At 44.4% G+C, this 15,293-nt stretch overlaps 1 protein-coding gene across 1 annotated transcript; it reads right to left on the bottom strand.

Annotated features, from left to right (window-relative positions):
- Positions 1 to 4,966: 4,966 nt before the first annotated feature.
- On the bottom strand, positions 4,967 to 7,478 carry LOC138643113 (uncharacterized). The gene is made up of 3 exons (XM_069731867.1): positions 7,366 to 7,478; positions 6,672 to 6,828; positions 4,967 to 6,131 (listed from the first exon to the last, which is right to left on the bottom strand). The coding sequence occupies exons 2-3, from the start codon at positions 6,815 to 6,817 to the stop codon at positions 5,153 to 5,155; spliced, it is 1,125 nt and encodes a 374-aa protein (XP_069587968.1). The 5' UTR covers positions 6,818 to 6,828; positions 7,366 to 7,478; the 3' UTR covers positions 4,967 to 5,152.
- Positions 7,479 to 15,293: the final 7,815 nt, after the last annotated feature.

Genomic DNA, 15,293 nt, shown 5'->3' with positions numbered 1-15,293 from the left:
TGCCACTTTCTCTACAACCTTTCAAAGATGTGGTGTCAATACACAGTATATATAGTTTTCCAGTAGCCAATCACATTGAGATCCTCCCTTTTTTAAAAACTGATCCGTCAAAAAACGGTTACAACGGATGGGAAAACGGTCGCAACGGTTCTAACGGATCCGGTTTTTTAACGGATCAGGGCAGCTGATCCGTCAAAAAAACGGATCCGTTAGAACCGTTTTCTCAACAAATTTGACGGATCCGTCAACGATGTTGGACCTAACTGACAACAAAAGACTGAAGTGTGAAAGTAGCCTTAGCCTGTCCCTTCTCAGACCTATTTCCCCCATCCCCTGAGATGTTGCGCAGACAAGAAATATATCCAGGAGTTAGGCAGGGCAAGCCTTCCTTCATCTTTTAGCCTCTTCAATACTTCCTGTTTGATTCTCGGACTCTTCATACCCCACACTAACTCACCGAATAATGATTTTATCCTGCAGAATCTACTCAATGGGAGCCAAACAGGGGAGTTATGCAAAACATATAATAATTGCGGCATCACAATGATCAGTCTGATTTATAATTATTAAGAGGGGAGACGAAACCTTGACAGAAGGGTTGCTGTATATATAGTATTTTCTGTATGTTGCCAAGACATTTAAACCTGTCCCACATAATAGGTCAGTGGCATGTAAAAGTTGAAGTTGAAGGGATCTCTAAAAGGCCTAAAGTTAAAAGTGACACATTTCCTTAGTATTTTAGGCAAGAAATATAAATATTTTCATCTTTTACACTTTAAAAATTGCAAAAATAATATTGGGCAGATGCAAATGTTTTGGCACCCTGAATAGCTAGTACCTAGTAGTACCCCCTTTTGAAAGTATCACAGCTTGTAAAGACTTTTTGTAGCCAGGCAAGAGCTTTCAATTCATGTTTAAGGGATTTTCATTCATTCTTCCTTGGAAAATTCTTCCAGTTCTATGAGATTCCTGGGTCGTCTTGCATGCACTGCTATTTTGAGGTCTAGCCACAGATTTTCAATGATGTTCAGATCAGGGGACTGTGAGGGCCATTGTAACACATTCAGCTTGCTCATTTTGAGGTCTATTTTGACTTGTGTTTAGGATCATTATCCATTTGTAGAAGCCATCCTCTTTAATTTAAGCTTTTTTATAGATAGCATTGTTTGCATCAATAATTTGTTGCAATTTCATTGAATTCTTCCCTCTATCTGTGAATTGTTCCCCATGTCATTGGTAGCAACACAACCACAAAGCATGACTGATCCACTCCCATGGTTAATTGTTGGCAAGGTGTTCTTTTCCTGAAATGCTGTGGTTTTTTCTCCACACGTTGATCATTGTGACCAAAGAGCTCATTTGCAGACTTTTTATGCTGAATTTTATGGTGAGGATGCAGGAGAGATTTTCTTCTGATGACTTCCATGAAGGCCATATTTGTGCAGGTGTGTCTAAACAGTAGAACTATGTACAACAACTCCAGAGTCTGTGAAATCTTTCTTAAGGTCTTTTGCAGTCAATTTGAATCTTCAGCAATCCTATAAGCAGCTCTCACTGAAATGTTGCTTGGTCTTCCAGACCTTATCTTGACCTCCATTGTTTTTATTAACTGCCATTTCTTAATTACATTTTAAACTGAGGAAAGGTCAGCTTCAAAACGCTTTGCTGTCTTTTATAGCCTTCTCCTGGTTTGTGGGCCTCCACCATTTTCATCTTCAGAGTGATAGGCAGCTACTTAGAAGAACCCATGGATGTCGTTTTTTGGCACAAGGTTAGAGGAAGCTGGGAAATGTGCACCACATAGCCTTTCCTGACAATGATAGTGAACAAGCCATAACTCTAACAGGCTAGTTAAGGTCTGAAACCTAGGTCAAAGTTATCTGAGCACAAAAATCTGCAAGGGTACCAAATCTTTTGCATCAGACCATTTTTCTTTTTGTAATTTTTAAAATGAAAAAAATGCCTATATATATGTATGCAGTTTATGGAATATCTTCATAAGTTACATGCTGACTTGATGAAACTGAGTGTGCATCCACAAGGCAGATTTGGTTCAATGTGGAGAAATGTAAATTTATGCACATGGAAGCTAATAAAATAAGGGCTTCATAAGTTTTAGGGAGAGTAAAACTAGAAGAGTCACTTGTAGAAAAGGATCTGAGTGCACTTGTTGCTCACAGACTAAATAGTATAATACAATATCAATCAGCAGCTTTTATGGTCAGTGGGATACTGTCATACAGATATCGTCATAGTTAACAGAACACATATTCCACTGTTGTGGGAAATCAAACCGCAAAAATTATATTTGACAACTAAGTTTTTTGTATAGTTTGAGCTTGGCTACATCTGTATATTAAATGAGGCATGGACCTGCGACACAAGGACGTAATACTACCACTTTTCAAAGCATTAGTGTGACCTCATGTGGAATATGCAGCTCAGTTCTGGGGACTATTCCATTACATATAAAGGATTCCCTGGAGTTGGAGAAAGTTCAAAGAGCCACAAAACTTGGGCATGGAGGATCTTAATTAGAAAGATTAAAATAATTATATTCACATTTCTTGAGAAGAGACATCTAAGACTACTTTCACACTGGTGTTTTTTTCCAGACGTCGCAATGCGTCGTTTATGGCAAAAAACGCATCCTGCAAAGTTGTTTACAGGATGCGTTTTTGCCCCATAGATTAACATTAGCAACGCATTGCGACGCTTTGCCACACGTCGCAACCGTCGTGCGACGGTTGCGCCGTGTTGTGGTGGACCGCCGGGAGCAAAAAACGTTATATGTAACGTTTTTTTGCTCCTGACGAACCGCTTTTTCCGACCGCGCATGCGCGGCCGGAACTCCGCCCCCACCTCCCCGCACCTCACAATGGGGCAGCGGATGCGCCGGAGAAATGCATCCGCTGCACCCGTTGTGCAGTGCGTTAAACGCTAGCTTCGGAATCTCTGCCCGCCGCATTGCGACGGGGAGATTCCGACGCTAGTGTGAAAGTAGCCTTAGGGGGAACGTGATAAACTTGTACAAGTACACATTGTAGATTGTAAAATCTCACGAGCAGGGTCGTCTTATTGTGCTTTAATTATTGTGTTGCTAACGTTGTTACTTATGACTGTTGTGTTTGAAACTGTTAGGCCGGCCTCACACTCAGCGTTGAAAAATACGGTCCGTATTTTACGGCCGTAATACGCTCCAAAATTAGAAATACGGTGGTCCGTAAGAACTCCGTAGGCAAGGTGTGGTCGCGTATTTTGCGCATGTAATGTTGCGTATGTAATCCGTATGCCCACCGTAATGCGTATTTTTCACGCAACCTGACAAAATGGACATATAACGGTTTTTGCGGATGAAATTGATTTAAATTACCCTCAGCAACCCTATTTAAGGCCTCTACAACATGTGTCTCACTCCCATATGGTCATTTTGTGGTTTTGCAACTGTTGGAGTGTTGTTGTAACATTTGGACCATGTCTGACCACCTGCAGTTCACCCCAACGCAGCGTGTTTTGTTTAACTGGCTATTGTCTCGTCGGTTTGGGCACCCATACCCTGTGATTGTGGATCCGCGAAGGAGGAGCAGAAGAATGTGGGTGCATCCTCTTCTGACTAAACGCCTCACTAAAGGCCATTTTCATCGGCTATATACAGCTCTGCGGGAACATCCAGACAAGTTTTATCTGTACTGTCGCATGTCTATACAAACCTTTGACAGATTGTTGGAGATATTACGCCCAGGAATAACATTTCAGGACACAAGGCTGCGCAAAGCCATCTCTGCTGAGGAGCGTCTTCTCCTCACGTTACGGTATGTATTCTCCATCCTCACATACTGTATGTTGATGATCTTTTTTTATAAATGTTTCTTATTTTTTAAATTTTTACCCATAATATGTGTACATTAAGGCCAAAGCAGATGTGACAACGTGACGTAACTGTTATATTTCAGCCCCTTAAGGCCATTTTTCCCATTTCAGTGTTAATTTAGTAGGCCACAAATGCAAATATGATTGTGCTTATTCATGTTTTGTGTGCACTCTTGAAACAAACCTAATTTATTGTGTTTGTTTCACTTACAGATGTGACTTCCCAAACTGCATTGGAGCGGTGGATGGGAAACATATTAGGGTACGTAAGCCGCCGAACTCTGGCTCCCAATTCTACAACTATAAGCAGTTCTTCTCTGTAGTTCTGTTAGCTGTAGTTGACAGTAACTACAGGTTTATAATTGTAGATATTGGGGCCTATGGACGAACTGGAGACTCTAGGGTTTTCAATTCGTCTATAATGGGTCGGCGGCTAGGTGAAAACCAGTTAGACCTCCCACCACCACAACAACTCCCAGGCTCCACTGCAGAAGCACTGCCTTTTTTTTTTGTTGGAGATGAGGCCTTCCAACTCACCAGACACGTCATGAGGCCTTATCCCCGGCGCAACCTGGACCACCGTCGGAGGATATTTAATTTGCGCCTTTCTAGGGCGCGCAGACTGGTGGAGTGCACCTTTGGTATTCTGGTGGCCAAATGGCGTGTCCTACAGACTGCCATGCAGCTCAGTGAGGCTACAGTCAATGAAGTAATCAAAGCATCTGTAATTTTGCACAACTATACCCGCATACATGATTGCTTCTCAGATGGTAATGATAAACACATGTTGCGTAGTGTCAGTAGTCCAACGCCACATGGCCCACCTCCGCGCCGTCCCCTTTCTGGTATCAAAGTTAGGGATGTTTTGACCAATTATTTTGTTTCTCCTCAGGGTTCTACTCCCTGGCAAGATTATGCTGTTTCTCAGTTGTGATTTTTGTTATTTTAAAGATATGTTTTTGTAATATATTATTATCAACCACTGAAAACGTACTGTGTGTGTTTTTTTCCTTAATTACCATATGTTTCTGTTTTCTGAATATGTGTGTGATGCAAAAATGATTAGTCTACAAACATCAATTGTCTTTTTTGTAAACTTTTTACTAACTTTGCAACCCTTTTTTTTTGGTTGTTAACCCCATATTTTTGCCATATGGTTTTGAGAAGCCTTTTTTATGGGTTGCTTTATACCAAGGATCCACAACAAAGTGGAAATGTTTTGAAAACACAACATTAACATGGTAGCCAGCTACCAAAACAAAACACAAAAAACAAAACTAAATTACAGATCCCTGTAAGTTGGTGGGGGAGATGTTGGCAGCTCTGGGTCCTGGTCTGGTGGCCTTTGTTGGGCCGATGGCAGTTCATCCTGTGAGGATGCAGTGGCTTGCGGCCCAGAATACTGGCCTCGTCCATATTGGCCAGATGTGTGTTGACCAAAAGCCATTTGGCTCTGGGCATCATGCTGAGGTACAGATTGCCTTGCATCATACCCCAACCCAAAATGGCCATGTTGTCCAAACCCAGGTTGGGACCAGCCAACATCACTGTGTCTGGAGAAGTGGCCATATTGGGATTGGGGGTTGAAGCCTGCCATTTGGTACTCTAATGGCCTTTGTAGATTTTGGGATGGGAGGGGTTGAAGGGGAGGCATACGTGGAGTAGGTGCAGCAAATCCTGATTGATTTGGCTCCTGTTGAGGGAATTGAAGGCGCAAGAGGTTTGTTTGGCCAAGCTGCCTTCGCTCCAGGTATTCAAAAACCTCATAGGGGTTATTTGGAGGGGTGCTTAAATCAATCAGGATTTGCATACACCCTCTGACACGTAGCCTCACCTCACGGGGAAGGGGTCTAAGGTATTGGGCAAGGCTGCGGGCAAAGGCCTCCTCGCCATCATCTGTGGCTGCCCTGGCCAAATAGTTGAGGACCCCAGCATCAACTTCACTTCTTCTGCCTTCAAGCTCTCTCCTTCGCCGGGATCTCCGTAAAGGCCCAGCTGCCTGTGGGGATGACACCAGTGGGCCTGTAGGGCTGCTGCTGTGCCCATGTTCCACAGGCCTTGGTACATGTGCTGCTGAGGGTGATGGTGCAGCATCTTCATCACTTGCTGCTGCCTGCAGTGATGATGCTGCTGATGGGTCCTCAATGATGGATCCTGATGCAGCCACAGATGGTCCTGCAACCTCTTCCTCCACACTTACAGGATCAATGATAGGGTCTGATTCTGATCCGGTTTCCCTCTCTGTGAGGTTTGACTGTGTTCTGTAAAGAAAACAATCAAATAAAATTTTTATTTTGACATTGTTTAATTAGACATCGGTGTGCAATATTAAAATAAAACAAACAAAAAAAAAAAAACACAACATCTCCTTCTCTACTCCCCTATTATCTCATATTCACACAAGAATATCCAAGATTTGTCTTGTAGAGCCCCACAAATGTAACAAACACTATCACGACACATCATAATGTGGCATACCATTTCAAGCTACACAAAAACCAGGCACAACCACCTCTTCAAACAATAAGATACCATGCAGTAACAACCCATACCACAAAACACTGCCTGAACATCTCTAAACTCGCATACTACATTCTCACCCATCCCTTGTTGAATCTTGGGATGCTTGGCGGCCAGGGTCCTCTCTCCTCCAGGACACTTTTGGAATTTATGCTTGTTTACATTATTGTTGGCACTATATTGACACATCCTTACATGGAACTTGCAATGTCATAACCCTAATCCACAAAAAAAATAAAAATTTAGTTACATTACAAATGTCTAGAGTGGTTTGTACTTACTGCCTAAGATCCATACTGGCATCCAAAAAGGAAAGACGGTCGTAATATATATACTTCCTCTTCTTCAGTGGGGCTGCTGACCCACTCCTAGCCCGCTGCTGTCTTTCCCGCCGGTATTGGTCCCGGATGCTGCGCCATCTTGTCATAACATCATCCACTGCAATTACAAGGGCACAAATAATGTTCTATATCATTCTGAACATAGCTTAGTCCAGTTGTCAGACATATTTGTATTGTTAAAGCAAAAAGTGGCTATAGCACAATAATTTCCATGGTGAGTCAGATGATAAAGGGGTTACATGCAGAGGTCTATATATCGCCCACAGTTAAGAACTTGACAGTATCAGACTGGTAGAGAGGGGAGAGAACCCTGTTCTTGCAAACATACATTAGGTAAGATATGCTAGGATAGGAAAGGAAAATGACTTGTGCTATAATGAGAATAATGCTCAAAAATATCTAAAAATAAGACAAGGGACAACAACCCTCTGGACGGGGTATGAGGCCAAGAAAATATTTAGCAGGGCAAGATCAACATGAACTATGTCCAGAAACACTTTGGCATGTTCCTCAGCTTTAGAAAATGACAAATAAGGCCATAAATGACATATAAAGATAAAAATGATTGCTCAAGTAATCATGTAGGGAAAGCATCTTTTAAAGTTAAATCTTGTGAATACATGAGTGTACTTACATAGACTTGTCTGCTCCGCACGTGGCCGTTGGGCATAATCAGGGAATAGTAGCCCACAGATGGCCCTCCAAGCTGCCTCTTTCCTGGCCCGGTTGGAGTAGTTGGGATCCCTCTGGTCCCATATTTCTTGGACCAGGATGAGGAGCATATCAACATTGATGATGTTTGCCATGCTGCTTGGAACTCTGTGGAGGCGAGCACCAGACTTCCGGGATGTCTGTGTGGCTTTTTGAGCTAATTAGCATGTCTGAGTTTCATGATTGAGGGCTTGGCTCAATTCCTTGCACCTGGCGATGTCTGGAGATGTCTGGCGTATTTTACGCAAGTCACACTGTTGGTCCGTGTGTAATCCGTATATTTCTCGCCCCCATAGACTTTCATTGGCGATTTTTTTGCGCAATACGGTGACAAACGCAGCATGCTGCGATTTTCTACGGCCGTAGAAGACCGTATAATACGGAACCGTAAAATACGGCAGATAGAAGCTTGGCCATAGAGATGCATTGTACCGTGTGCAATCCGTATTTTCTGCACCTCTCTTACGTCCGTAAAACTCGCGAGTGTGAAGCCGGCCTTGAACTGTAAAGCACTGCGGAATATGTTGGCGCTATATATATATATAAAGATTATTATTATTATTATTATAAATCGCTTACACAAACAATATGCTGTCTAGTGTAAAATCTCTCAAAAGACAAGAGGGCACTCCCTCCACTTAGAAAAAGAAAGGTACAATCTGCAGAGGAGACAGGCTTTCTTTACTATAAGAACTATTAATATTTTGAATAGTCTATCGCAAGAGCTGGTCACAGCGGGAACCATCAATGGTTTGTAAAAAGCTTACAATCTTGTTTAAAGAAAATAACAGAAATTCTTATGTACATTTATAAAATGTTTTTTTTTCTGAATGTTGATCGAATCAATCAACACACTTGGATCAGGAGGAAAAAAATCTTCTCTTTTAAGGCAGACTGTTTCATGCATTGTGGTTGTACCTAAATTTGCCTGCATTCATTCCCATCCCTCAGTTTAACTTAATGTAGGAGAGTCTTTTTTCAACCACACAAAGCATTGTAACTATTTAATGGTGTCATTCAAAACTACAACTCATTCCGCAAATCCTCAAATGGCTATTTATGTCAGTGGAAAACTGAAAAAGATATGGCTCTTGAAAAAAGGGGAGGAAAGAATGGCAGTGTGCATCCGAAGAACAACATAACTACTGTGATGCATGGGGGTGGCAACATCATGCTTTGGGGCTGTTTCTCTACCAACGGACCAGGATGACTGATCAGTCTACATGAAAGAATGAATGGGGCCATGTAGATTTTGAGTGCAAACCTCCTCCCATCAGCAAGGGCATTGAAGATGAAACGTGGATGGGTCTTTCAGCATGATAATGATCCCAAGCACAGCGCCAGGGCAACGAAGGAGTGGCTTCGTAAGAAGCATATGAAGGTCCTGGAGTGGCCTAGCCAGTCTCCAGATCTCAACTCCATAGAAAACCTTTGGATGAAGTTGAATGTACATGTTGCCCAGTGACAGGCCCAAAACATTGCTGCTCTAGAGGAGATCTGCATGGAGGAATGGGCCAACATACCGTATTTTGCCGACTATAAGACGCACTTTTCCCCCCTCAAATTCAGGGGGGGAAATGAGGGTGCGTCTTATAGATGGAATGTACCTTTTAGATGGGGTTCGCAGGAGCTGGGACGGAGGTCTGTCAGCGCTGCCAAAGCCGCCGGCGGTGGAGCGGCCACTGCGGGAGCCGCCGGCGGTGTTACAGCAACTCCCTGAGCCGCCGACAGTGGAGCGGCCCTGCCAGAGCCGCCAGCGGTGGAGTCACGGAGCTCTGTTCGGAGCGGCCACTGCGGGAGCCACCAGCCGGAGCCGCCGGCGGAGGTCTGTCTAGAGTGGCCACTACGACCGCAATGCAGCGGCCCAGCCGGAGCCGCCGGCAGTGGGGGAGCCGCCGGCAGTGGGGGAGCCGCCGGAGGAGTCTGTGTAGCGGCCACTGCGGGAGCCAGCAGCCGGAGCCGCCGGCGGAGGTCTGTCCGGAGTGGCCCTGCAATGCAGCGGCCCAGCCGGAGCTGCCGGCAGTGGGGGAGCCGCCGGCGGAGTCTGTGTAGCGGCCACTGCGGGAACCAGCAGCCGGAGCCGCCGGCGGAGGTCTGTCCGGAGTGGCCCTGCAATGCAGCGGCCCAGCCGGAGCCGCCGGCAGTGGGGGAGCCGCCGGCGGAGTCTGTGTAGCGGCCACTGCGGGAGCCACCAGCCGGAGCCGCCGGCGGAGTCCGGTGCAGCGGCTATGGCGGAGCCGCCGGCGAAGTCGCTGAGGTCTGTCGGCGGAGTCTGTCCTGGAGGTCTTAGTGCAGCCGCTGTACTGAATTGGCAACAGGAAGTAGGAGCTGGTCTCACATCCGGTCACGTGCTGCAGTGACGTACTGGCCCTGTCTCATCAGCTACTGTCACTGCGGCTCGTGATCTGGATAGGAGAACGACTTCCCTTCACGGTAATTTTCATTAAAAGTTAAAAAAAAAAGTTACCGTACACCAAAACACTCACACTCATGAACTCTAAGGCTAGGTTCACATTGCGTTAGGGCAATCCGTTTAGCGCATAGCGCTAGCGGATTGCACTAACGCAATGTCACTTTAGGGATCGCGTTTGCCGATCCCGCTAGCGCAGATGCCCGATCTGCGCTAGCAAGGAACGGACCCCTGACGCTGCTTGCAGCGTCCAAGGTCCGTCTGAAAATAACGGGACATCGCTAGCGCGTGCCGAAAATGGCACGCGCTAGCGATGCGTTGGCGACCCGTTAGCACATTGCTGTCAATGGGTGCGCTAACGGACCCGTTACATGGCGCTAATTGCGACAATTTCGCCATGTAACGAAGTCCGCTAGCGGACACCCATTAACGCAATGTGAACCTAGCCTAACTCCCAGCATGTTACAGGAGCTGCATGTCGGGAGTTAGGGCCTGTTTCCATGTGGCATACTGTAATACATCCAGATTTGCTGTGGATTGGAAGCTGTGTACATCCACAGCGTCCAATCCGCATCGTCCAGATGTTACAGCATAGTGGAGGGGATTTTATGAAATCCCATCTCCACTATGCGTGCAGGGCCGCATACGGCGGCCCTGTGTATCCGGACATGCAGCGCGTCTCTATAGACTGCAGCATGTCTATCTTGCGGAAACGCTGCGTCTCCGCAAGATATCGTATATACCAGTCAATGAATACGATGTGGTGCTTCCACATGTGCTTAATTACGGTAACACATTTGGAATCACCACGCATACAACAGGGGGTGATGCTTTGGGTGGAGCGGGGCATCCGCTGCCTCCAAAGCACTGCGTTTCCTGAATGAACGTGGAAACATACCGTACAATAAATGGCACCTATGACATACGGTATTAAAGGTGATGTTTTCTAAATATACCGTAGGCTGTCCAATGCGTAGGCAGCGTGCATTAGAGTAGCAGCAAGCTGTATGATTTTAGCCACTTTTTTTCTCTGAAATGCCACAGCATTTCAGAGGAAAAAAAAGTGGCTAAAGTCATACAGCCCATTGTTACGCTAATACTGTACATGCTGACTATGCATTGAACAACCCGTACTTTAAAAGACACCTAAAGACTAGTCAGACAGGTCCCCAGCCGCTTCTCCCCATCTGCTCCCAATGAGTGACAATTTTCTTTCTGCGTGCGCATACAGGAAGAGACCTGTCAGTGATTGGCAGCAGGAGGGGAAAAGCCAAAGGTACGGTACAGTGTGTTTTTCTCTGAAACGCCGTAGCATTTCAGAGTGAAGCATACCATACCTGGCTTTCGGTACGGTAGATCATACAGCCAGTGTCTGATACATGCTGTCTGTGGATTACGGTAGCATGTATCAGCTGTCAGGTTCCCTTTATACCGTAGTGTTTACGGTACTTCCGCATTGGGAGGTGAGCTGCATTCACATGTGGACAGATGCATGATTGGTACGGTAACTACAGTGTCATGCCGGTGCCTTTGTTCACTTTGATGGTAGGATGTCAGCACTACTCACTTCCCAATCCTGAAGCAAACGGTGCCAGAAAAACCCTTTTAACCCATCAAAAAATACAAGATGTCACCAATCTGTACACACACATTTTTTTCATCCCGCCGCATAAAAAAGTGATTGAAAATCATACCGTAACTACGATACCATACCACAAATTGGTACCAATAAAAATTCCAGCTTGCTAAAAAAAACTCACACATACGGTGAACAGAAAAATTACCGTACCACAGTTACGGTAGTGGTCAATTACGGTATCGGTATTACCGTATTTTTTTATTATGCATTGCCTACGGTACCGTATATTCGACTATCCTATTTCACAGCGCTTTACAGACATTATCATCACTGTCCCCATTGGGGCTCACAATATCTCTATCTGTATATGTTGGAAGTGTGGGAGGAAAGCAGAGAATACGGAGGAAACCCATACAAACCTGGGGACAACATACAAACTCCTTGCAAATGTTCTCCTTGGTGCGGTGTTGTTCGGTAAAAGAGTGTAGCACTGCCTTTGGCCCTCCAGCAGCAGATCCCCCACCATAACAGTGTAAGCAGCAGGACAAAGCACCGTACTGATACCATAATTTTGTATTTTCTTGCAGAAAGATACCGTACGTTACCATACTCTCCTGGAAAGATGTCCAAGCAGAGAAGGATTTCATATAAAATCCCTTTTAAACTGGAGGTAGTGAAGTACGCCAAAGAACATGGGAACAGGGCAGCGGAGAGACACTTTGGGCCACCTCCAACAGAAAAAATGATACGGGAATGGAGGAAACAGGTGGATCAGCTTCAAAAAATGGACAAAGATAAAAAATGTTTACGTGGGCATGCTGCAAAGTGGCCATATTTAGAAGTGTATGTGAAAGAGTGGATCATACGTCACAGAAACAATGGATATTCTTTATCAACAAAAATGATCATTTATGAAGCTAAACGTCTTGCTGCAGAGAAAGGCATTCAGGACTTCACAGGAACACCATCATGGTGCTATCGATTTATGAAGCGATGTGGCCTTGCTATGCGCACAAAAACTAGGATTGCACAAAAAATGCCTAAAGAATACGAAACCAAGATTGTGTCTTTTCACAAATTTGTACTGGAAGCAAGAAAGAAAAATGGATATGAAATGACTAAGATTGGCAATATGGATGAAGTCCCGTTGACCTTCGATGTTCCGTCAAACAAAACGGTTGATGTGAAAGGTGCCAAAACTATAGCCGTGAAGACGTCAGGTCATGAGAAAACCCATTATACCGTTGTGTTGTCCTGCTGTGCAGATGGCACCAAATTGCCTCCACTGCTGATTTTCAAGAGAAAAACCATGCCAAAAGAGGCAATCCCAAAAGGAGTCATTGTCCATGTTCACGACAAGGGATGGATGGATGAAAATGGCATGAAGATATGGATAGAAAAAGTGTGGTCCAAACGTCCTGGAGGGCTCCTGAAAAAAACTGCTCTATTAGTGCTGGACCAGTTTAGGGCACATATCACTGAAGCCACAAAAAGATTTAAAGAAGAGAAAACCCATATTGCCGTAATTCCTGGGGGGCTTACCAGTCAGTTGCAACCTTTGGATGTTTCCATCAACAAGCCATTTAAAGTTTTCATGAGAGAAGAGTGGAATAAGTGGATGGCTGCTGGAAACCATGATCTGACACCAACTGGATGAATGAAGAGACCCACAATCACCCAAGTTTGTGAGTGGGTGAAAACCTCATGGCAGTCCGTTAAGGATGAAACCATTGTGAAGTCCTTCAAAAAATGTGGCATCAGCAATGCCTTAGATGGCTCTGAAGATGACATCCTCTATGAACAGAGTGAAGACAGTGATACTAGTGATTCTGAGGAACCGAGCTTCTTAAATACGGACAGTAGTGATGAGGAGGAGTTCTTGGGGTTCCCTGATGACTGAGGAGTTTCTGTACTTAAATCAGTAATGGTTGTTAATGTTGCTGCTGAGTTCTGTTTACATTTGCATTGGTGAAATATTATGTTATTTATGTTATTAAATATTTTATCCCGTTATTTGCTTCAAAATATTTTTTTTTCCTATTTTCAACCTTTAAAACTTAGGTGCGTCTTATGGTCCGGTGCGTCTTATAGTCCGAAAAATACGGTAATACCAACAGTGTGTGCCACCCTTGAGAAGACTTCCAGAAAACATTTGACCTCTGTTGTTGCCAACAAATAATATGTAACAAAATAGTGAGGTGAACTTTTTGTTAATGACCAAATACTTATTTTCCACCATAATGCAGGTATTGCCTGTGTGTTAGGGAATTCCCACATGTATTCAGGCTGTCTAGCAGCCGCAAATCATGCAGCTGTGGCGACACAAACATAATCTACGAGCACGCCCAAGATACTCGGAGAACACCCGAGCATGCTCGGAAATCCCGAGTAACGAGCACACTCGCTCATCACTAATATATACTTACTAGCTGTACTTCCCGGGTTCGCCGGGGTTAATAACTGCTGTTAGTAAAATAGAATGTGTTAACAAACATTTATTCTGCACACACAAAAACACAAAACAAATACAGTTGTGGCCAAAAGTATTGACACCCCTGCAATTCTGTCACACAATACTCAGTTTCTTCCTGAAAATTATTGCAATCACAAATTCTTTGGTATTATTATCTTCATTTAATTTGTCTTAAATGAAAAAACACAAGAAAATGAAGCAAAAAGCAAAACATTGATCATTTCACACAAAACTCCAAAAATGGGCCAGACAAAAGTATTGGCACCCTCAGCCTAATACTTGGTTGCACAACCTTTAGCCAAAATAACTGCGACCAACCGCTTCCGGTAACCATCAATGAGTTTCTTACAATGCTCTGCTGGAATTTTAGACCATTCTTCTTTGGCAAACTGCTCCAGGTCCCTGATATTTGAAGGGTGCCTTCTCCAAACTGCCTTTTTTAGATCTTTCCACAGATGTTCTATGGGATTCAGGCCTGGACTCATTGCTGGCCACCTTAGAAGTCTCCAGTGCTTTCTCTCAAACCATTTTCTAGTGCTTTTTGAAGTGTGTTTTGGGTCATTGTCCTGCTGGAAGACCCATGACCTCTGAAGGAGACCCAGCTTTCTCACACTGGGCCCTACATTATGCTGCAAAATGTGTTGGTAGTCTTCAGACTTCATAATGCCATGCACACTGTCAAGCAGTCCAGTACCAGAGGCAGCAAAGAAACCCCAAAACATCAGGGAACCTCCGCCATGTTTGACTGTAGGGACCAATGCCTATTTTTTTCTCCTGTAAATTCTATGTTGATGCCTTTGCCCAAAAAGCTCTACTTTTGTCTCATCTGACCAGAGAACATTCTTCCAAAACATTTTAGGCTTTTCAGGTAAGTTTTGGCAAACTCCAGCCTGGCTTTTTTATGTCTCGGGGTAAGAAGTGGGGTCTTCCTGGGTCGCCTACCATACAGTCCCTTTTCATTCAGATGCCGACGGATAGTACGGGTTGACACTGTTGTACCCTCGGACTGCAGGGCAGCTTGAACTTGTTTGGATGTTAGTCGAGGTTCTTTATCCAACATTCGCACAATCTTGCGTTGAAATCTCTTGTAAATTTTTCTTTGCCGTCCACATCTAGGGAGGATAGCCACAGTGCCATAGGCTTTAAACTTCTTGATGACACTGTGCACGGTAGACACAGGAACATTCAGGTCTTTGGAGATGGACTTTTAGCCTTGAGATTGCTCATGCTTCCTCACAATTTGGTATCTCAAGTCCTCAGTTCTTTGTTTTTTGTTTTTTTTTCTCCATGCTCAATGTGGTACACACAAGGACACAGGACAGAGGTTGAGTCAACTTTAATCCATGTCAACTGGCTGCAAGTGTGATTTAGTTATTGCCAACACCTGTT

Source organism: Ranitomeya imitator, chromosome 6, assembly GCF_032444005.1.
Source record: "Ranitomeya imitator isolate aRanImi1 chromosome 6, aRanImi1.pri, whole genome shotgun sequence".
NCBI classification, from domain to species: Eukaryota; Metazoa; Chordata; class Amphibia; order Anura; family Dendrobatidae; genus Ranitomeya; species Ranitomeya imitator.
This window is presented reverse-complemented; position numbering and strand designations above follow the sequence as displayed.